The following is a 24,317-nucleotide window of genomic DNA, read 5'->3' as shown; positions in this document are numbered from 1 at the left end:
CATCAAATTAAGGTTGATTACGTCGATTAAGCATCATGAGGTGGCGCGTGAGGGGTGGTTCCCTATTTTTTATTTATTTATTTTTGTTGTTGCTGGGAGTTGGAACCCTATTAGTTAGGTTGCTTAATATTTCTGCTAAGTACTCTTTAAAATACCAGAATAGGGAGGATGGTGTAGGTCTAAGTTTATTAGATTGATCAGTATTGCTGAACTATGAAATATTTTTTTTGTATACAGGTATAACAGAATAGCTTTAGTGTAGTTGTTGTTTTAAACTTGAGTATGAACTTGCAGACTTGCAAAATGCAGCAAGATATTTTAAAAAACAGTTTTGTTGATTAAAAAACACTATATCGGATTCATATCGGTATCGGCAGATATCCAAATTTATGATATCGGTATCGGTATCGGACATAAAAAAGTGGTATCGTGCCATCTCTAGTATGAATGGCACCTGTTTGAACTCATCATCTGTATAAAAGACACCTGTCCACAGCCTCAAACAGTCAGACTCCAAACTCCGCCATGGCCAAGACCAAAGAGCTTTCGAAGGACACCAGGAAAAGTATTGTAGACCTGCACCAGACTGGGAAGAGTGAATCTACAATAGGCAAGCAGCTTGGTGTGAAAAAATCAACTGTGGGAGCAATCATCAGAAAATGGAAGACATACAAGACCACTGATAATCTCCCTCGATCTGGGGCTCCACGCAAGATCTCATCCCGTGGGGTCAAAATGATCATGAGAACGGTGAGCAAAGATCCCAGAACCACACGGGGGGACCTGGTGAATGACCTGCAGAGAGCTGGGACCAAAGTAACAAAGGTCACCATCAGTAACACACTACGGCAGGGAATCAAATCCCGCAGTGCCAGACGTGTTCCGCTGCTGAAGCCAGTGCATGTCCAGGCCCGTCTGAAGTTTGCCAGAGAGCACATGGATGATACAGCAGAGGATTGGGAGAATGTCATGTGGTCAGATGAAACCAAAGTAGAACTTTTTGGAATAAACTCAACTCGTCGTGTTTGGAGGAAGAAGAATACTGAGTTGCATCCCAAGAACACCATACCTACTGTGAAGCATGGGGGTGGAAACATCATGCTATGGGGCTGTTTTTCTGCCAAGGGGACAGGACGACTGATCCGTGTTAAGGACAGAATGAATGGGGCCATGTATCGTGAGATTTTGAGCCAAAACCTCCTTCCATCAGTGAGAACTGTGAAGATGAAACGAGGCTGGGTCTTCCAACATGACAATGATCCAAAACACACCGCCCGGGCAACAAAGGAGTGGCTCCGTAAGAAGCATTTGAAAGTCCTGGAGTGGCCTAGCCAGTCTCCAGACCTCAACCCCATAAAAAATCTGTGGCGGGAGTTGAAAGTCCGTGTTGCTCGGCGACAGCCCCAAAACATCACTGCTCTCGAGAAGATCTGCATGGAGGAATGGGCCAAAATACCAGCTACTGTGTGTGCAAACCTGGTAAAGACCTATAGTAAACGTTTGACCTCTGTTATTGCCAACAAAGGTTATGTTACAAAGTATTGAGTTGTATTTTTGTTATTGACCAAATACTTATTTTCCACCCTGATTTACGAATAAATTCTTTACAAATCCTACCATGTGGATTCATGGATTTTTTTTTCACATTCTGTCTCTCACAGTTGAAGTGTACCTCTGGTGCAAATTACTGACCTCTGTCATCATTTTAGGAGGGGGAACTTGCACAATCGGTGGCTGACTAAATACTTTTTTGCCCCACTGTATATTAGCTGTATAATACCAGTAGGCCAGCTCTAATAGTAATTTGGTATGGTTTCGTGGGCCAAATGTAATTAGGCTGCGGGCCAAATTTGGCCCACGGGCCAGAGTTTGACACCTATGCGCTACATCGATCACTACAGCCGTCTTCTTCTGTTTTTCTACCACCACTATGTCCGGTTGGTTAGCCACCACCATTTTGTCCGTCTGTATCTGGAAGTCCCACAGGATCTTAGCTCGGTCATTCTCCACCACCCTTGGGGGCATCTCCCATTTTGACCTCGGGACTTCCAGGTTATACTCGGCAAAGATGTTCCTGTACACTATGCCGGCCACCTGGTTATGGCGTTCCATGTATGCCTTGCCTGCTAGCATCTTGCACCCTGCTGTTATGTGCTGGATTGTCTCTGGGGCATCTTTACACAGCCTGCACCTGGGGTCTTGCCTGGTGTGATAGACCCCAGCCTCTATGGATCTTGTACTCAGAGCTTGTTCTTGTGCTGCCATGATTAGTGCCTCTGTGCTGTCTTTCAGTCCAGCTTTGTCCAGCCACTGGTAGGATTTCTGGATATCAGCCACCTCCTCTATCTGCCGGTGGTACATACTGTGCAGGGGCCTGTCCTTCCATAATGGTTCCTCGTCTCCCTCCTCTTTCTTGGGATTCTGCTGCCTGAGGTATTCACTGAGCACTCGGTCAGTTGGGGCCATCTTCCCAATGTATTCATGGATGTTCGTTGTCTCATCCTGGACTGTGGTGCTGACACTCACCAGTCCCCGGCCCCCTTCCTTCCTTCCACTTAGCGTACAGCCTCAGGGTGCTGGACTTGGGGTGAGACCCTCCATGCATGGTAAGGAGCTTTCTTGTCTTTATGTCAGTGGCTTCTATCTCCTCCTTTGGCCAGCCTATTACCCCAGCAGGGTACCTGATCACGGGCAGGGTGTACGTGTTGATGGCCCGGATCTTGTTCTTACCATTCAGCTGACTCCTCAGGACTTGCCTGACCCTCTGCAGGTATTTGGTGGTTGCAGCCTTTCTAGCGGCCTCTTCATGGTTCCCATTTGCCTGCGGGATCCCCAGGTACTTGTAACTGTCCCCTATGTCTGCAATGTTGCCTTCTAGTAGTTCAATCCCCTCAGTTCTGACTACCTTCCCTCTTTTTGTTACCATCCGACTACACTTCTCCAGTCCGAACGACATTCCAATGTCATTGCTGTATAGCCTGGTAGTGTGGATCAGTGAATCGATGTCTCGTTCACTCTTGGCATACAGCTTGATGTCATCCATGTACAGGAGGTGGCTGACAACTGCTCCGTTCTGTAGTCGGTATCCGTAGCCAGTCTTGTTAATGATCTCACTGAGGGGGTTCAGGCCTATGCAGAACAGCAGTGGGGACAGAGCATCTCCTTGGTAGATCCCGCACTTGATGGTGACTTGTGCTATGGGCTTGGAGTTGGCCTCTAGTGTTGTACGCCACATCCCCATTGAGTTCCTGATGAAGGCTCTTAGGGTCCCATTGATCTTGTACAATTCTAGGCATTCCAGTATCCAGCTGTGGGGCATTGAGTCATAGGCCTTCTTGTAATCAATCCAGGCAGTGCACAGGTTGGTCAGTCTGGTCTTGCAGTCTCGGCTGACTGTTCTGTCTACCAGTAGCTGGTGTTTTGCGCCTCTGGTATTTTTGCCAATTCCTTTCTGTGTCCCGCTCATGTATTGACCCATGTGCCTGTTCATCTTAGCCGATATGATGCCTGACAGGAGCTTCCATGTAGTACTGAGGCAGGTTATTGGTCGGTAGTTGGAGGGGACCGGTCCCTTCTTGGGGTCCTTGGGGATCAGGACCGTCCGACCTTCGGTTAGCCATTCCGGGTGTCTCTCGTTAACTAGCAGCTGGTTCATTTGTGCTGCCAGACGCTCGTGGAGTGCAGTCAGCTTCTTTAGCCAGTAGGCGTGAACCATGTCGGGCCCTGGTGCTGTCCAACTCTTCATACTGGAGACCCTTTCTATCTGCCACTGTGATGGTTACTGGACCCTATTCAGGGAGGTCGCTGTGGTCTGCCCTCAGATCCACTAGCCACTGAGCATTGCCGTTATGGGTTGCGTCCTTCTCCCATATGCTCTTCCAGTATTGCTCCGTCTCCAGCCTTGGTGGTGCTGTTCTCTTATTATTATTATTGTTCCCTTGCCACTGAGAGTACACCTTTGCTGGTTCTGTGGAGAACAGCTGGTTTATTCTCCTGCCTTCTGTCTCTCTGGTGTACCTCCTCAAGCGGCTGGCCAAGGCTGTGAGTCTTTGCTTGGCAGTTTCCAAGGCCTCAGGTATGGACAGCTTGCTGTATTTCTTATGCACCTTCTTTGTCGCACCTTTCTGCAACTCCGTTAGTTGGCTAACCTCCCTCCGTGCTACTTTGATCTCTATATCATCCTGAATAGGATGACGGACCTATGGATATATATATATACATACATACATACATACATACATACATACATACATACATACATACAAACAACTAAAAGGAAATTCTCAATCTCTCCTTGTTGTATAGCTTAGCTTTTCAAACAGTTTTAACAGTTACTTTAGTCTGACAAAAGCTGAATGACGAATTAGCGCTTCCAGTCAGAGACTGAGGCTACGTCCACACGTACACGGGTATTTTTGAAAACTGAGATTTTCCGTTTTCGTTTTAAAAAATAATCCCGTCCACACATAAAGGGAGCAATGAAGGAAAACGCTGCTATGAACATGCCAAAGCAGCAGGTGGCGCTAGATTCCTAACTGTGCAGAAATGTTGGCCAATCAGAAGTCTAGAAGCCTCGGTGGGAAAAAGTAAACAAAGCTGGGGCATAGAAGCAGAACCGAGTCATATGTGTGGAGGGACAGTAACTGTGTGTGTGTGTATATGTAAGCATTTAAACACTGCAGAGAGTAGAATTAACAGTATTGTAGAAATTCATTTCACCAAAACAATAACGTTGCGCACAGTGTGACGTCAAAAAATGCGCACACCTTTGACACTGCGTTTTCTCCGTTTTTCTAGTCCACACGTAAATGCAAAAATGGAGTTTTCAAAAATCTCCGTTTTCAGTGACCAAAAACACCGTTTACGTGTGGATGAAAGGTGCAAACGCATAGAAAAATCTGCGTTTTCAAAAATAACGGGTACGTGTGGACGTAGCGCATGCACCAGTTTCTTGTATTTCCAGACTTGCTTTCGGCACAATTTACAGTGCACGCTACTTTTTTGTCAGACTTGAAATAGCCGAAATACCTTCACACTACGGAACTTCTATGGCTCTTCTGTTCGACAATCTCTCCGGCATTGGAACCATCATCCGTTTTCTCTTCGGTCACGCTCGGTTGATTTTTCTAGTCGGCACACTCATTTCCTCCATGGTGGCCGGCTGCTTCCCAAACAAATACACATGTGCGGCTTGGCACTTGTGCTGTACGTAACAAGTCACGTGACGTGACGCTGCGGCTGTGATTGGTTCGGCTCTGCGCTACGTAATTTGGATTGGCAGTTCTTTTTTTTTTTAAGAGGACAAGAGCGGCGAGGTCTATCGCGATAGTTACATTTTTCTATCGAGAAAAAGTTATATCGCGATACATATCGTTATCGTTCTATCGCCCAGTTCTCATTCATTCATACATTCATACATTCATACATACATACATACACACACAATGTCATAACCAATTGGCCGGCATAGTATACAGAAACATCTGTGTCGAATATGGCCTCGAAGTCCCAAGGTCAAAGAGGTCAAAATGGGAGACGCCCCCAAGGGTGGTGGAGAATGACATCATGGAAAGCTGATCAGGCATGGACAACATTGGTGTCAAACCAAAACAATGTGGATGTCAATAAAACCAGCAACCTGAAAAATGTATGGGTCCCGGTCTGTTCACAAGCACAATCAAAAAAAATTTGCATAAAACTATGATCACATATTTACTTACAGAGCCTTCTTGGAGGCTTTGACCACTGGCAGCAGCCTCAGAAGAGCCTCCTCTGAAGCAGAGTATTTCTTCAGGTCAAACACATCCACATCTTTTTCTGATGACAGTAAGATGAAGACCAGAGCTGACCACTGAGCAGGAGACAGTTTATCTGTGGAGAGATTTCCTGATCTCAGGGACTGTTGGATATCCTCCACTAGAGAACGATCATTCAGTTCATTCAGACAGTGGAACAGATTGATGCTTTTCTCTGCGGACAGATTCTCATTGAGCTTCTTTTTGATGTACTGGACTGTTTCCTGATTGGTCTGTGAGCTACTTCCTGTCTGTGTCAGCAGACCTCGTAGGAGAGTATGATTGGTCTGCAGTGAAAGACCCAGGAGGAAGCGGAGGAACAAGTCCAGGTGTCCATTTGGACTCTGCAAGGCCTTGTTCACAGCACTCTGGTAGAAGTGTGTCTCTGCAGATTCTCCTTTTTCAGACTTCTGGGAAATCATTTGTTGTTGTTTAAGCAGATTGACTCCAGAGTTGATGAAGGTCAGATGGACATGAAGAGCAGCCAGAAACTCCTGAACACTCAGATGGATGAAGCAGAACACCTTGTCCTGGTACAGTCCTCTCTCCTCTTTAAAGATCTGTGTGAACACTCCTGAGTACACTGAGGCTGCTCTGATATCGATGCCACACTCTGTCAGGTCTGATTCATAGAAGATCAGGTTTCCTTTCTGCAGCTGATCAAAAGCCAGTTTTCCCAGAGATTCAATCATCTTCCTGCTCTCTGGACTCCAGTGTGGATCTGTCTCAGCTCCTCCATCATACTTGACCGTCCTCACTTTGGCCTGAACCACCAGGAAGTGGATGTACATCTCAGTCAGAGTCTTGGGCAGCTCTCCTCTCTCTCTGGTTTTCAGAACATCCTCCAGAACTGTAGCAGTGATCCAGCAGAAGACTGGGATGTGGCACATGATGTGGAGGCTCCGTGATGTCTTGATGTGGGAGATGATCCTGCTGGCCTGATCCTCATCTCTGAACCTCTTCCTGAAGTACTGCTCCTTCTGTGGGTCAGTAAATCCTCTGATCTCTGTCACCATCTCAACACATTCAGATGGGATCTGATTGGCTGCTGCAGGTCGTGTGGTTATCCAGAGGCGAGCAGAGGGAAGCAGTTTCCCCCTGATGAGGTTTATCAGCAGCACATCCACTGAGGTGGACTTTCTAGGGTCAGTTACGATTATAGTTTTGTGGAAGTCCAGAGGAAGTCGACACTCATCCAGACCATCAAAGATGAACACAACCTGGAAGTCTTCAAAGCTGCAGATTCCTGCTTCTTTGGTTTCAGTAAAGAAGCGATGAACAAGTCCCACCAAGCTGAACTTTTCCTCTTTCAGCACATTCAGCTCTCTGAAAGTGAATGGAAATATGAACTGGATGTGCTGGTTGGCTTTGTCTTCAGCCCAGTCCAGGGTGTATTTCTGTGTTAAGACTGTTTTCCCAATGCCAGCCACTCCCTTTGTCAGCACTGTTCTGATTGGTTCATCTCTTCCAGGTGAGGCTTTAAAGATGTCCTCTTGTCTGATTGTTGTTTCTGGTCTGTGTGGTTTCCTGGATGCTGTTTCAATCTGTCTGACCTCATGTTCATCATTGACCTCTGCAGTCCCTCCCTCTGTGATGTAGAGCTCTGTGTAGATCTGATTCAGGAGGGTTGGGTTTCCTGCTTTAGCGATCCCCTCAAACACACACTGGAACTTCTTCTTTAGTGCAGATTTAAGGGTACGATGACAAACGGCAGCAGAAAGTTCTAAATAACAATAATAAAAATAGAACATCAACAAATCAGTTCATGTTTAACAAAAATGTTTGTGACAATTCCAGTTCTGCTAAGCAATTATTGACTACATGTTGGTCCATCTCTTGAGACATTAGCATAATTGTTCCCTTTATCCAGCAGCTCAAATCTTTGCAGAAATGCTCTTACTACTCTGCAGATGGTCAGCCAGCTCCTCCTGCTTCATTCTCCTCAGGAAGTTAAGTGTGATCTTCTCAAATGCCTCTCTGTTGTTCTTCCTCTGCTCATCATCCTCTGTCTGACTCTGTAACCATTCTGGGTAATCTGGACTCAGAACCTTCTGGATCTTCTTCAGCTCGTTCTTCACAAAAGTGATGATGTTGTTCTCCAGCAGCTGGAACAGAATACATTATGAATGAGCCAATCAGACTGAAATCATGGAGCCAAACATCAGATCCATATTGGGCACACTGACAATCCACTGGTCTACAAAGAGCAGCATGGAGATGACTGTGAACAGAATAGATGTAAAAGTAGTTGTTGTACATGTACAGACCATAAATATGGAGTCCATGTGTGTTTGATGCTGCTGGGCAGACTGACCACTGGGAACCTCTGAGCTCCGCTGGTCCACTCTGTGGAGGAATCATGAAGAATTAGTTCAAGCACAGGATAAAGATCCAGGAGTTTTCTGGTAAGGACCAGTGTTCAAAAACCTGCAGAAACTTAGAGTTTAGAGCTTGACAAACTGTATTCAGATGAAGATACGTTTAGTTTCTTTCTTTTCAACTTAAGTCTCTCCTTAAATCCATGTAATCTTTTACAGTTTGCTCACCATTCATGTACACAAAGACAGAGCAACTACCAGGGGAGTGTATTTAATCCAGTTTTCTACTGATAAACATATAGTCCACGCTACGCCCTAGAACAGGGGTCAGCAACCCGCGGCTCTTTAATCTTTATTTTGCGGCTTCGGGTGATTTGGGAAAATAAATTAGAAGTATTTAGCTTAAGTGCATTTTATTTGTGTTTAGTTCTTTTTTTTTTTTTAAAAACTTGTACTTCTAAATTGGAAGATTATTGTGTTTTTGAAATATAAAAATAAAATTATATCTTATTATTTTTTCATCGCTCAAAATAAGCGTCACACTCGCGGAAGCCGGTGTACCCGCCGAGACGCCGTGCATTTATCGAGACTTTCAACCCCAGGCAGGCCAATTATGGATCTTCAGATCCACATTATGTCGGCAGCTGTTCTCCACCGTGAACTATGTTAAAAACAAACACCGCTCACGCCCCACAGATGACAGCTCACGGTCCTGCGTAAAGATGAAAGCCCCGATTTGCAGACAGGACCAGAAGATGAGGTTCGGGACCAGAAGTCTCATTGTAAACATATCACGGCAGACCCGACGATGTTTGCATGGACGCGCTTTTCAGCATCTCTTTATTGACCGCTTTTCACACACGGTTGCTGTACGCACACGGCCGGCTGTAGCTTCTCAGCTCACAGCCCGACAACACAACAGCAGAGAGAGCACAGACTTTAAGGTGGCGAGGCGTGATTGCGGGTGTCGCTCAGGTGCGTCCGACTCCCAGCGGCACTGCAGACCACGCCCCGTCAAACACATTAACCAGGTAAAATATATATTTAGGCAGAATTTTGCAAATATCTATTTTTTTTTAGTGGCATAGTGCATTTTTTCCAATTATTCTTTTTAAAAATTTAGGTCAAGGCTTTTGGAGCCTTGACCTGAAAAGGGTGGCGGATCACAACAGTTCTTGTTTGCTACATGGATCAATTTAGTTCAGCTGGGTGTCTTTCCTTTTGTTATATTTCTTTACGAGTTCAAAATGTGTTAATTATATAAATAAAATGTAATTTTCTCTGTAGCACTTCATGGATTTCATAAGCAGCACACCTTAGTTGCTCTGTGGATTCTTTTAAAAAGCAGTTAAAAACTTTTCTGTTCAAACAAGCCTTTTGTTGATCTACGTATTTTATGTTCTTTACATTATTTACATTTGATCTTTTAGATTGTGTATAATGTCTATTGATTGTATTGTTTATTTTAATATTTAAGTACAGCACTTTGTGACTGCCTGTCTGTGAAAAGCGCTTAATAAATAAACTTTACTTACTTACTTTAGTTGTTCACACAAAGCATAAAGGTAAAAAACAATATATACAGTGTTTTCTTCATTTTAGATTTCAAAAAGTATTTGCGGCTCCCAGTGTTTTCTTTTGTGTGGAAACCGGGTCCAAGTGGCTCTTTGGGTGTTAAAGGTTGCTGACCCCTGCCCTAGAAGTTACTAACAAATTTACTAAACCACCAATATATTAAATAAAACATTTGAAAAATATAGAAACCCTAAACTAAACATTTTTCTTCACCCAACATAAGAAAAAAAACTTTTGAATGCATGTTCCTTGTCAGTAATAATAGATTAACTTTATATCTGTGGCAATATTAACAAACTTTATTTTGTAATGGAGTCTTTCAGGAATCGAGGCCTCCCTCTCCCAGCTCTAAACTTGTGTAACTGCTGATCAATCCTACATCATTGAGTGAATCTGAGCTCAGTCCTTCACACAGAGCAGCTTCAGCTCTGGGTGTTGGTGAATTTTCACTTCAGGAACTTCTACAAAATTTCTGCTGTATTAGGGTTAGAGTTAGAGTTTGTTTGGTGCTTCTAAAACATGTTATTATTATGATTCTTCGATGTCCTTTGGGAGAATGACTTGTTTCTTTTGTGTCACTGTTTCACTTTCTCCTGAGAATCAGTCCACATACAGCTGTTTTGAATTGTTGGTGTAACTGTGAATTCATCGGTCCATTAATGATGGTGAGGCTTTCTGACCCAGAAACATCAAAACAGGCCAAAGCTCTATGGTGACCATGTTTCAAAGAAAGAATAAATAATAATAGTGTTTTTCTTTCTTTTCATTTAATTCTAATCTCTTGTCACGTGACTTAGCCACATGACATTTAGCTGTAGGCAGTGTTTTTGGAGTGCAGTACTTTATCCTTGCAGCGCTGCTATGAACACCACTGTTGTTCAGTGTTGTCCTGATGGAGTCTCATTAACAGCAGCCAGTATGATCCAGGCTTTAGCTGCTGGGTCTCTGTGTGACCTCTCAGACTGTTTAACAGATCAGACACAAAGAGAATCAGAGCAGCTCTGTTCTTTAAAGACAAACATGAACCCACTCAGGTCACACTTTCCCCACAGATATGAGCATCACTGTCCTCAAACAGCAAATGACCAAGTCGAACGTTTTGATCTTTTCTCTTTCATCGTTTTCTTTTTAATGAATCTTTGTAAAAATCTGAGGATCTTTCAGGTCATATTTATCCAGGAAAACACAAACATGTAAAGGAGTCATCACAGCTCTCTGACCTCGTTGCTCCAGGTTCACCACTGAAATTTGGATTGCTATCTTTGGACCGGTCACTCCTCACAGACGTACAGCTGGATCCTGCAGACTCTGCTCTGTCCTCCTCTCCCTCCATCATTATCTTCTTGTGGACTTCAGTCAGTCTGAGAGGTAAACCACAAACACTCAGTGAGTTCACATTAACAGAAGTAACTGAATTACAGTCGCTGACCTCTGACCTAGGGCTGGGCGATATGACCCAAAATTCATATCTCGATATTTTTTAGCTGGATGGCGATATAAGATATATATCTCGATATTTTTTTTAAGCCATAAAGTAAGAACAAAAAGAGTTCTTAGTCAAAGCTGTGTCCCAGATGTCACACAGGCACTTTTATTAACATACAGCACAGATGTACATGAAAAATTACTCAAAATTAAATTATGAGCATTCATTAAATAATAATGCTCCATAAATAAAAGAAAACAAGGTTGTTTTTGTGCTAAACAAAGAGCTCACAATTGTGCAGTCAAAATGTAAACTAAAAGACGCTGAGCGTAATAACAAAGACAGACAGATTTTACAGCTGCTCTGTTCCCAAGTTTTACTGTGTGACTGATAGCCTGGAGTTTGAAATCCGCTTCATAACCACGTCTCTTACAGGTGCCATTTATGGTCCTTATACACACACAATACGGTAATATTACGTTGATGCACAGTACGTATCACTCCGCGAAGCTCCTCGGTAGCCGTAATGCGCCGACAATCTATCAAGCGGTGCAGCTCCGTAGCTTACCAAAGTCGTACTCAAACATTTTTGACAGATTGCTGAACGCCGTGTACCACATAAAATCGGTTCGCGGCCACCAAGCACAACCAGAATTCATACATAAGGCGCGCTATCAACTTTTGAGAGAATGAAAGGATTTTAGGGTTAGCGTTGTTAGCTCGTTAGCGCGGTTAGCTCGTTAGCATGTTTAGCTCGTTAGCACGTTGACGCCGTCCAGCCCCACGCATGGGGCGATGCGCAGTAACTCGTTAACGGAGATTTGCCGTGTCCGTCTTGTCGCTGCCTGCACGTGAAGCGATGGGGTAGGAGGGGGAGTTGTCTTCAGTGAAGGCGAGGCGGAGTAACGTTGCGTAGAGACAAAAGTGGACGAAAGAGAGGCAAACTTGCGGCTCCACAACTATAATTATAACGTAACATAGACTATATCGATATAAAGGATATTGTCACATCTTATATCTCGTATAAAAATATATCGATATGTTTTAAAAACTCGATATATCGCCCAGCTCTACTCTGACCTGTCATATAACCTAGAAACCAGGTCACATGATCCACATCTGCTGACTCTGAAATTTAAGACCTTCCAATAGCAAAAGACATAAACTAAGATATGGACAGAATATTAGGAGCAGCTATTGGTATGATGCAGTCAGCTCACTGTAAACTCCAACCTCAGTGTGAAACGATATCAAAGCTCTTTTGTGGCCACTCAGCCAATTTAGGATCACCGGATGTTTACACATGATGTCTGTGACTTGTTCTCAGACAATTAAATACCATCAGGACTGCAGCTGAAAGGGGAAAAAAAGATCTCATGAAATATTTTATAACCAGATTCTCTTAATGATAAAGTTGTGAGACTGATCTTTCTTGCTGCCTCCAAAAATAATAACACAACAGCTTTCTTTACAGTCTGACTGTGTCAAACATTTATCACACATATTCATACAGAGCTTCTAACACTGAAAACTGCACAGAGCTTTCCTCTCACACCACCATTCACCTTCATTCTGTATTATGTGTTAATCTCTGCATATGCTTATATCTCTTGGCTTCTTCTTTGGGTGGTACTGTCACTTGGTGTTCACTTTTTCTGTGGTAGAGTTCCAACACACGGTGGTGTTTTTGTGTATTTATCTGTATAGCAGTTTAATTTAAAACTTTTAGATAACTTGTTATTTTGTCGTATAATCTTGAATGGTAAATGGCCTGTATTTATATAGCGCTTTACTAGTCCCTAAGGACCCCAAAGCGCTTTACACATCCAGTCATCCACCCATTCACACACACATTCACACACTGGTGATGGCAGCTACATTCTAGCCACAGCCACCCTGGGGCGCACTGACGAGGCTGCCGGACACTGGCACCACCGGGCCCTCTGACCACCACCAGTAGGCAACGGGTGAAGTGTCTTCACGTGCTTCATCTGAAGTGCACTCTTTGAACTCACTAATTCATATCCAAAGTATTCACTCAATGTGCCTAGCTTAGCTTAGCTCATAGCCAACTCGCTAGCATTGCCTCTTCACCTGCACTTTCCTGCTCATTCTATCAGATATTTAGTTACTCCTTGGCCTCCTTTAGAAGTAATGATACTTGTAACAAATGTAGCCTATTTGCTAGTCTGGAGGCCAGGATCACTGAATTGGAGACTCTGCTTCGCATACTTGAAAAACCCATAGCTAGCCAGGCCCCTGTAGCTGGTGCAGCCGAAGGTGGTGTAGGTCCCACTAGCTCTCCCCTAGCAGACTGTCCTGAGCAGCCAGGCAAACAGGATGGCTGGGTGACGGTGAGGAGGACAGTGTCACACAGTGGAAATTTGTGTTTTTATGTTTTATGTTGTTTTGGATCATACTGTGTATTGGTACATAGAGTATTGATTTTATTTGCATGGTTTTATTATGATATTTATATTGTATGTTTTAGTGTTGTCGCACAATATTCTTTTAATCCACTGTGGACAAGGCAAACAATAGTAGGCACCTGTGGAGGTGGGGGCATTCCCAAACTGACGTGTTAAAGGGGATGGTGAGCGCAGAGACAGGGGGATGAGACGCACGAGAAAGTGCTGCTTGATTGTTTGGTGCCACGAGTCATTCGGTGACGGACCGACCAGCGGAATCTGGCGATCCAGTCCCGAGGCCGTGTTCAGGTGTGGAGTGTGGCTGGAATGTGTGGTGACGCGCCGTCAGGAGGAGACAGGTCTGTGGCAGGAGCCTCCTCCTTGGTCTTCTGGCTGGCGTGATTTCCATCCCGGAAGAGGAATTCCTCTCCTGTTTCTTCCAGATAAGGAACATTTGGCTGAGTGTGGCTGCACTCTGGTATTACGGAATATTGTGGGGGGGATTTTAGCATGTGGGAAACATTGTAGTACCGTATTTTCACGACTATAAGGCACACATAAAAGTCTTAGATTTTCTTCAAAATGTACGGCGCGCCCTATAGTGCAGTGTGCCCTGTGTGTGTTGTTGTTGTAAGGCGGACGTAGTAGAGAACACCATGAGAACGCTAAAGGGAGAAGTGTGGGCGTTGATTGTATATAAAAGAACAGGTATGTGCGTTATGCAGAACATCGTTGTTTTAACAACCCTGAAAATGGCAAAGAGACACGCTTATGAAGCGCAGTTTAAACTGAAGACCATCAGCAACGCGGAGGAACATGGAAATCGAGCAACCGCGAGAGAATTTAAGATTAATGAATCGATGGTTCGCAAGTGGAGGAAGCTGGAAAACGAGCTCCGACAGGTCAAGAACATGCAGCTGAGTTTCCGCGGACATAAGGCAAGGTGGCCCGAGTTGGAGGAAAGACTCGAGCAGTGGATCATCGAGCAAAGAACGAGTGGGAGAAGCGTTTCGACGGTCACCATTCGACTAAAAGCAGTAACGCTAGCAGAAGAAATGAAAATTGAACATTTCAAAGGAGGTCCGTCTTGGTGCTTTCGTTTCATGAAACGGTGCCATTTTTCCATCCGGACCAGGACTACAGTAGCGCAGCAACTTCCAGCGGATTATAATGACAAGCTGGCCATCTTCCGCTCCTACTGCAGCAAACACATTGCCGACAAACACATCCAGCCCAGATACACATCACTAACATGGACAAGGTGCCGCTCACTTTCGACATCCCGGTGAGTCACACTGTGGAGAAGAAGGGGACCAGCACGGTAGCGATCTGCACAACAGGGCACGAAAAGTTTTCTTTTACTGTTGTGCTTGGCTGCCATGCTAATGGACAGAAACTGCCGCCTATGATGATTTTTAAGAGAAAGACTTTGCCTAAAGAGAAGTTTCCAACAGGAATCATCATTAAGGCAAATGAAAATGGCTGGATGGATGAGGAAATGATGAAAGAGTGGCTGAGGGAGGTGCATGTAAGGAGACCAGGTGTTTTTTTTTTCACGCATCACCATCGCTGTTGGGCACGCATATAGTCACAGATCATCTCACAGTCGATGTGAAAAAACAAGTGAAACAAATTAACTGTGAGCTTGCTGTCATTCCGGGAGGCCTGACAAAGGAACTCCAACCGCTGGACATCGGTGTGAACCGCCCGTTCAAAGTAAGGCTGCGAGCGGCGTGGGAGTGATGGATGACCGATGGGGACCACAGTTTCACTAAGAGTGGAAGGCAGCAAGGGGCGAGTTACGCCACAATTTGCGAATGGATTGTAGATGCTTGGGCTAACATGTCTGCTGCCACTATTGTTCGAGCTTTCGCAAAAGCCGGCATCATTTCCGAGGAGCCGCACAGCAAAGAAAGTGACTCTGACAGAGAAGAAAGTGAACCTGGCATATTTGATGGAGATTTAGCGCAGCTGTTCAATTCAGAAACAGTGGATGAGGACTTCGATGGGTTTGATTGTTGACGATTACCGGTAAAATAAATGTGAATACCAAACTCAGTTTTGCTCCCGCTCTATTTTTTGTGTGTGTTGTTGTTGTAAGGCGGACGTAGTAGAGGACACCATGAGAACGTTAAAGGGGGAAGTGTGGGCGTAGATTGTATATAAAACCCGCGCCCTACAATCAGGTGCGCCTTATGTGTGAGTTAAATACAGTAATGTCACACATAACTGAGACTGCGCCTTTTAGTACGGTGCATCTTATGGTCATGAAAATACGATATTAGTTTGGAGAGTGTATAATTATTTCTACCGGCAGGTGTTTTAGCGTATTGAGAACGTTCTTTTTATTGTATTGGGGTATTTTAAAATTGTATTTTTAATTCTGGTTTTACCTTTTTCCATGGAAATAAATGGTGTGTTTAAGGCCGATTTAGTCTCTGCGCCCTGAGCACTGACCCACTCACTCCCCTTCTTCCTGTATGTGAACGGACTTTGTGGTGAAGATTTGGATCCACCAGTTTTAGCGGCTAGAGAAGCATAGTCTTAAACAGAAGCCGCAGGTACACCACCAACCTGTTCATGTGTCTCACCGTTTTTCCCTACTCAGCGACACACCTGCCAGGGGTCAAACTCTGGTAATTGCCAATTCTGTTCTTAGACATGTTAAGCTTGAGACACAAGCAACAATAGTCAATTGTCTTCCAGGGGCCAGAGCAGGTGACATTGTGGGAAATGTAAAACTGCTGGCTAAGAGTAAACATAAATTCAGTAAAATCATAATTCACGTCGGCAGTAATGACACCCGGTTAAGTCAATTGGAGCTAACTAAAATCAATATGGGATGGGTGTGTAACTTTGCCAAAACAATGTCGGACTCTGTAGTTTTGCAATGAAACTTAATTAATCAAAGAAACAAAAACCAGCAAAAAATTGAAAAGTTGGGTCGGAGCATCCATCACTGGAGCCATCTTTGAACGCAGTACGTCAGTACTCTTGCTGCAGCATTTTGGATTAACTGAAGGCTTTTCAGTGAGTTTTTAGGACTTCCTGATAATAATGAATTACAGTCGTCCAGCCTGGAAGTAATAAATGCATGAACTAGTTTTTCAGCATCACTCTGAGACAGGATATTTCTAATTCTAGAGATGTTGCGCAAATGGAAGAAAGCAGTCTTACATAGCTGCATTGAAGGACATGTCCTGGTCAAAAATGACTCCAAGGTTCCTCACAGTGTTACTGGAGGCCAAGGTAATGCCATCCAGAGTAAGAATCTGGTTAGATACCATATTTCTAAGATTTTCAGGGCCGAGTACAATCTCCACGCAACATTGCAGAGGCGTGAAAGCCAAGACAGCCCTACAACATCCAGAGCCTTCAGGAACTCGGGGCGGACCTCATCCACACCAACTCCTTGGTGGCTCTGCACAGTACAGGCTCTGACTATGCACAGTACAGGTAGAGCACTGCTTTCCACTCCTGAGTCGCCTGACTGTTTGCCAGAATCTCTTCGAGGCAGTCCGAAAGTCTTTTTTCCATGGCCTCCCACACCTGAGTTTTGGCTTCAGCCACTGCCCGAGCTGCATCCCGTTTGGCCTGTCGGTACCTATCAGCTAGGCGTTCCCAGCACACCCTCACTACACGTTTAGGCGCGCCGGGTCTGTCCAGCGTCCTCCCCGGCCACCTGATCCAACTCACCACCAGGTGGTGATCAGTTGACAGCTCAGCCCCTCTCTTTACCTGAGTGTCCAGAACATATGGTCGCATGTCTGGTGATACGATTACAAAATCGATCTGTGATTTGCACAGAAGTCCAATAACAAAACACCACTCGGATTCAGATCAAGGAGGCCGTTCCTCCCAATCACGCCCCGCCAGGTCTCGCTGTCATTACCCACGTGAGCATTGAAGTCTCCCAGTAGGACAACAGAGTCTCTAGGCGGAGCACCTTCCAGCACCCCACCCAGGGACTCGAAAAAGGCTGGATACTCAGAGCTGCCGCTGGGCGCATAAGCGCAGATGGCAGTCAGGACCCGTTCCCCAACCCAAAGGCGCAGCGAACAAACCCTCTCATCCACCGGGAATAACCCCAACGTATAGGCAGCGAGCTGAGGGAATATTAGAATACCCACCCCAGCCCGCCGCCTCTCACCAGAGGCAACTCCAGACTGAGACAGAGTCCAGCCCCTCTCCAGGAGACTGGTTCCAGAGCCCAAGCCATGCGTTGAGGTAAGCCCGACTATATCTAGCTGGTACCTCTCAGCCTAACTCACCAACTCAGGCTCCTTCCCCACCAGAGATGTGACATTCCATGAAGAGGGGCCTGAAAACTGAAGGCTCTGCCTCCCATTCTACTTTTAAATACTCTAGGAACAACAAGTAGGCCTGCAGAGCGAGAGCGAAGTGCTCTAATAGGGTGATATGGTACTACAAGGTCATTGAGATAAGATGGGGCCTGATTATTTAAGACCTTATATGTGAGGAGCAGGATTTTGAATTCTGGATTTAACAGGAAGCCAATGAAGGGAAGCCAAAACAGGAGAAATCTGCTCTCTCCTTCTAGTCCCTGTCAGGACTCTTGCTGCAGCGTTTTGGATTAACTAAAGGCTTTTCAGCGAGTTTTTAGGACATCCTGATAATAATGAATTACAGCCGTCCAGCCTGGAAGTAATAAATGCATGAACTAGTTTTTCAGCATCACTCTGAGACAGGATATTTCTAATTTTAGAGATGTTGCGCATATGGAAGAAAGCAGTCTTACATATTTGTTTAATATGTGCGTTGAAGGACATGTCCTGGTCAAAAATGACTCCAAGGTTCCTCACAGCGTTACTGGAGGCCAAGGTAATGCCATCCAGAGTAAGAATCTGGTTAATTCAATTCAATTCAATTCAATTTTATTTATATAGCGCCAAATCACAACAAAAGTCGCCTCAAGGCGCTTCATAGATACAGAGAAAAACCCAACAATCATATGACCCCCTATGAGCAAGCACTTTGGCGACAGTGGGAAGGAAAAACTCCCTTTTAACAGGAAGAAACCTCCGGCAGAACCAGGCTCAGGGAGGGGCGGCCATCTGCTGCGACCGGTTGGGGTGAGAGAAGGAAGACAGGATAAAGACATGCTGTGGAAGAGAGACAGAGGTTAATAACAGATATGATTCAATGCAGAGAGGTCTATTAATACATAGTGAGTGAGAAAGGTGACTGGAAAGGAAAAACTCAATGCATCATGGGAATCCCCCGGCAGCCTACATCTATTGCAGCATAACAAAGGGAGGATTCAGGGTCACCTGGTCCAGCCCTAACTATATGCTTTAGAAAAAAGGAAAGTTTTAAGCCTAATCTTAAAAGTAGAGATAGTGTCTGTCTCCCGAATCCAAACTGGAAGCTGGTTCCACAGAAGAGGGGCCTGAAAACTGAAGGCTCTCCCTCCCATTCTACTTTTAAATACTCTAGGAACAACAAGTAGGCCTGCAGAGCGAGAGCGGAGCGCTCTAATAGGGTGATATGGTACTACAAGGTCATTAAGATAAGATGGGGCCTGATTATTTAAGACCTTGTATGTGAGGAGCAGGATTTTGAATTCAATTCTGGATTTAACAGGAAGCCAATGAAGGGAAGCCAAAACAGGAGAAATATGCTCTCTCTTTCTAGTCCCTGTCAGGACTCTTGCTGCAGCATTTTGGATTAGCTGAAGGCTTTTCAGTGAGTTTTTTGGACATCCTGATAATAATGAATTACAGTAGTCCAGCCTGGAAGTAATAAATGCATGAACTAGTTTTTCAGCGTCACTCTGAGACAGGATATTTCTAATTTTAGAGATGTTGCGCAAATGGAAGAAAGCAGTCTTACATATTTGTTTAATATGTGCGTTGAAGGACATGTCCTGGTCAAAAATGACTCCAAGGTTCCTCACCGCGTTACTGGAGGCCAAGGTAATGCCATCCAGAGTAAGAATCTGATTAGATACCATATTTCTAAGATTTTCAGGGCCGAGTACAATAACCTCAGTTTTATCTGAATTAAGAAGCAGAAAGTTAGCGGCCATCCAGGTCTTTATGTCTTTAAGACATTCCTGCAGTTTAACTAATTGGTGTGTGTTATCTGGCTTCATGGACAGATAGAGCTGGGTGTCATCTGCATAGCAGTGAAAATGTATGCTATGTCTTCTAATGATACTGCCTAAGGGAAGCATGTATAATGTAAACAGAATTGGTCCTAGCACTGAACCCTGTGGAACTCCATAATTAACCTCAGTGTGTGAAGAGGACTCTCCATTTACATGCACGAATTGGAGTCTATTAGATAGATATGATACAAACCACTGCAGCGCAGTACTTGTAATACCTACAGCATGCTCTAATCGCTCTAATAGGATATTATGATCAACAGTATCGAACGCTGCACTGAGGTCTAGCAGGACAAGCACAGAGATGAGTCCACTGTCAGAGGCCATAAGAAGATCATTTGTAACCTTCACTAAAGCTGTTTCTGTGCTGTGCTGAGCTCTGAAACCTGACTGAAACTCTTCAAATAAACCATTCCTCTGCAGATGATCTGTTAGCTGTTTGACAACTACTCTTTCAAGGATTTTTGATATGAAAGGAAGGTTGGAGATTGGCCTATAATTAGCTAAGACTGCTGGGTCTAGAGATGGCTTTTTGAGTAAAGGTTTAACTACAGCCAGCTTGAAGGCCTGTGGTACATAGCCGATTATTAGAGATAGGTTGATCATATTTAAGATCGAAGAATTAATTAATGGCAGGACTTCTTTGAGCAGTTTTGTAGGAATGGGGTCTAAAAGACACGTTGATGGTTTGGAGGAGTAATTATTGAAGTTAACTCAGAAAGATCAATTGGAGAAAAAGAGTCTAACTTAATATCAATGGTACTAAGAGTAGCTGTAGATAATATTACATCTGTGGGATGATTATTGGTAATTTTTTCTCTAATGATAAAAATTTTATTTGTGAAGAAGTTCATGAAGTCATTACTAGTTAACGTTAAAGGGATGGTTGGCTCAAAAGAGCTCTGACTTTTTGTCAGCCTGGCTACAGTGCTGAAGAGAAACCTAGGGTTGTTCTTATTTTCTTCAATCAGTGATGAATAGTAAGATGTTCTGGCTTTGCGGAGGGCTTTCTTATAAAGCAGCAAACTATTTCTCCAGGCTAAATGATGATCCTCTAGATTTGTGACACGCCATTTCCTCTCCAGATTACGAGTCATCTGCTTTAGGGTACGTGTTTCAGAATTATACCACGGAGTCAGGTACTTCTGATTTGAGGCCTTAGTTTTCACAGGAGCTACAGTATCCAGAGTCGTACGTAGTGAGGAGGTGAAATTATTAACAAGATAATCGACCTCTGTTGGGGTAGCGTTCAGATAGCTGCTTTGCTCTGTGTTGGTACAGGGCATTGGAGATGATAACAGTGGGTGGATTATATTCTTAAACTTAGTTACAGTGCTTTCAGAAAGACATCTACTTTGATAAAGTCTACTCTTCACCGCTGTGTAATCAATTATTGTAAAAGTAAATGTTATCAGGAAATGATCAGACAGGAGAGGGTTTTCAGGAAACACTGTTAAATGTTCAGGTTCGATGCCATATGTTAAAACAAGATCTAGAGTGTGATTAAAGTGGTGGGTGGGTTCTTTTACATTTTGAGAGAAACCAATTGAGTCTAATAACAGATTAAATGCCATGTTGAGGCTGTCATTTTTAGCATCTACATGGATGTTAAAATCACCCACAATAATTATTTTATCTGAGCTCAGAACTAAATTAGATATAAAGTCTGAGAAATCAGACAGAAACTCTGTGTAAGGCCCAGGTGGACGATAGATGATAACAAGTAAGACTGGTTTCTGAGTTTCACAGCTGGGGTGGACAATGTTAAGCATCAGGCTTTCAAATGAATTAAAAGTCTGTCTTGGTCTTTCATTAATTAATAGGCTGGTGTGAAAAATTGCTGCCACACCGCCCCCTCGGCCTGTGCTTCGAGATTTCTGGTAGTTAGAATGGCTCGGGGGTGTTGATTCATTTAAACTAACATAATCATCCTGCTGCAACCAGGTTTCTGTAAGGCAGAGTAAATCAATTTGTTGATCAATTATTAAGTCATGTACTAACAGAGACTTGGAGGAGAGAGACCTAATATTTAATAATCCACATTTCACTGTTTTACTCTTTGGTTCAGATGTGGATACTGTATTGTTCTTTCTTTGTGATTGTTTATGTTTAAGTTGTTTGTTGCTGGTTTTTAGTTTGTTTTTTGTCTTTTTGGAAGCTGACACAGTCTCTATGGAGATGGGTTTTTGGGGGGGTAGCAGGAGGAGAGAAGCTGCAGAGAAGCGTGTAAGACTGCAACTCTGCTTCCTGGTCCCAACTCTGGATAGTCATATTTTGGGGGGTTTAATAAATTTGTCCATATTTCTAGAAATGAGAGCTGCTCCATCCAAAGTGGGATGGATGCCGTCTCTCCTAACAAGACCAGGTTTCCTCCAGAAGGTTTGCCAATTATCTATGAAGCCCACATCGTTTCTGGGACACCACTCAGACAGCCAGCAATTTAAGGAGAACATGCGGCTAAACATGTCACTCCTGGTCTGATTGGGGAGGGGACCAGAGAAAACTACAGAGTCCGACATTGTTTAGATACCATATTTCTAAGATTTTCAGGGCCGAGTACAATAACCTCAGTTTTATCTGAATGAAGAAGCAGAAAGTTAGCGGCCATCCAGGTCTTTATGTCTTTAAGACATTCCTGCAGTTTAACTAATTGGTGTGTGTTATCTGGCTTCATGGATAGATAGAGCTGGGTGTCATCTAAATAGCAGTGAAAATGTATACTATGTCTTCTAATGATACTGCCTAGGGGAAGCATGTATAATGTAAACAGAATTGGTCCTAGCACTGAACCCTGTGGAACACCATAACTGACCTTAGTGTGTGAAGAGGACTCTCCATTTACATGCACAAATTGGAGTCTATTAGATAGATATGATACAAACCACTGCAGCACAGTACCTGTAATAGCTAAAGCATGCTCTAATTGCGCTAATAGAATATTATGGTCAACAGTATCAAACGCTGCACTAGGGCTGCACGATTTTGCATAAAATGAGAATCACGATTTTTTTGGCTTAGAATTGAGATCACGATTCTCTCACGATTTTCTTTTCCAGTATAAATATTTATTTCACTTATTAACTGCAGATCAACTTCATAACAGTTGAAACTGAACATAAAAACAATAAATAAACATAAAAACAACAAATGTCTCACGTTTTGTGGTTGCCGCAAAATGTTGTACTGCTTGAAATTCTGTCTCCACTGTTGCTCGACACTGCGTGTATAGAGCAGGTAGTGCAACAATAGAAAAATAGTTGCGGGACGGCACTGTGTAGCGTTTGTCTAGGGTGTTGATCATTTTCCTAAATCCCTCGTTTTGCACAGTGTTGATGGGAGCCATATCTTTGGTCAGGTGATAAGTGATAGCCTCTGTAATTTCTTTGTGCCTGCGGGAGTTGTATAGGGAAGCGCTGTATAAGGTTCCCGTTATTGATGTTTGGGTGGTTGACCGGGACGGATTTTCTCCTGTCACTTTCTCATCATCCCTGACGTGCTCTCCGTTGTTTTTTCCCTGCTAATTTTAGCATCACACGGCACAGCTTCTGTATCACGTGGTATAAGGCTCCGCCCTTGTCATTTGTTGAGCAGGAAGAGTGAGTGCTTGTTTTCATGCAGATTACGTCCCGGATAAAAATGCGGTACAATCGTCGTCTTTTTTTTTTTTTTTTAAATCGTTGTCATTTGGAAATGAGATCGCACATAAGTATGAATCGAGATCGCGATTTTCTAACGATTAATCGTGCAGCCCTACGCTGCACTGAGATCTAGAAGGACAAGCACAGAGATAAGTCCACTGTCAGAGGCCATAGGAAGATTCAATTCAATTAAATTTTATTTATATAGCGCTAAATCACAACAAAAGTCGCCTCAAGGCGCTTCATAGATACAGAGAAAAACCCAACAATCATATGACCTCCTATGAGCAAGCACTTTGGCGACAGTGGGAAGGAAAAACTCCCTTTTAACAGGAAGAAACCTCCGGCAGAACCAGGCTCAGGGAGGGGCGGCCATCTGCTGCGAGCAGTCATTTGTAACCTACACTAAACTGTTTCTGTGCTATGATGAGCTCTGAAACCTGACTGAAACTCTTCAAATAAGCCATTCCTCTGCAGATGATTAGTTAGCTGTGTATATACATTTACTGTGATAAAACCGATTGCAGACTTCTTTGTTAACCATTACTGCAAATTTAAATACCGTTATCGCATTACAGATATGATCTATAAAGCCAACATCATTTTTTATACATGACTCAGACAGACAGCAATTTAAGGAGAATATGTAGCTCAACACTTCACTCCTGGTCCAGGCCTTAGAGGACACATTTTCTGCTATGCATGATGAACAACACTTCTCAGTGCTCACTGCAGTTTATTTCCAACAACATCAAGCAGTTAAATCAAAGAGTTCATGTTATTAACAGCTCACCTCTAGACTGGCTTCCGGCTTGAGTGAACGCTGGTGCGCCTGGCTGCCGCGCCTGGCTGCCGCGCCTGGCTGCCGCGCCTGGCTGCCGCTACTCACTGGTACATTTTTCAATTATTTAGATTACTTGGATTCAGATTTGAATGAACAGGGACATTCACACTCAGGACCAGATCGATCTCTGCCAGGGATTGATTTGCAACGCTTGTCCTCAACATCTGTTATTTTCCGGCTCGG

At 43.9% G+C, this 24,317-nt stretch overlaps 2 protein-coding genes across 3 annotated transcripts in view; both read right to left on the bottom strand.

Annotated features, from left to right (window-relative positions):
* Positions 1–24,317, bottom strand: part of LOC309703496 (uncharacterized protein) — a 288,348-nt gene that overhangs the window by 38,622 nt on the left and 225,409 nt on the right. The window lies entirely within an intron of this gene.
* LOC309703470 (NACHT, LRR and PYD domains-containing protein 3-like) overlaps positions 1–24,317 on the bottom strand; it is a 47,635-nt gene that overhangs the window by 12,110 nt on the left and 11,208 nt on the right. For both annotated transcript variants that reach the window (XM_082528314.1, XM_082528315.1), the window contains exons 4-7: positions 10,909–11,049; positions 8,063–8,141; positions 7,696–7,900; positions 5,721–7,518 (exon numbers count right to left, since the gene is read on the bottom strand). In XM_082528314.1, coding sequence (XP_082384440.1) covers positions 5,721–7,518; positions 7,696–7,900; positions 8,063–8,141; positions 10,909–11,049 — 2,223 coding nt within the window. The remainder of the gene's footprint in view (positions 1–5,720; positions 7,519–7,695; positions 7,901–8,062; positions 8,142–10,908; positions 11,050–24,317) is intronic.

This window comes from Aulonocara stuartgranti (assembly GCF_965226115.1).
Source record: "Aulonocara stuartgranti genome assembly, chromosome: 3".
Classification (NCBI taxonomy): Eukaryota; Metazoa; Chordata; class Actinopteri; order Cichliformes; family Cichlidae; genus Aulonocara; species Aulonocara stuartgranti.
The sequence above is the reverse complement of the archived record's forward strand: the minus strand, read 5'-3'. Positions and strand labels throughout refer to the sequence as shown.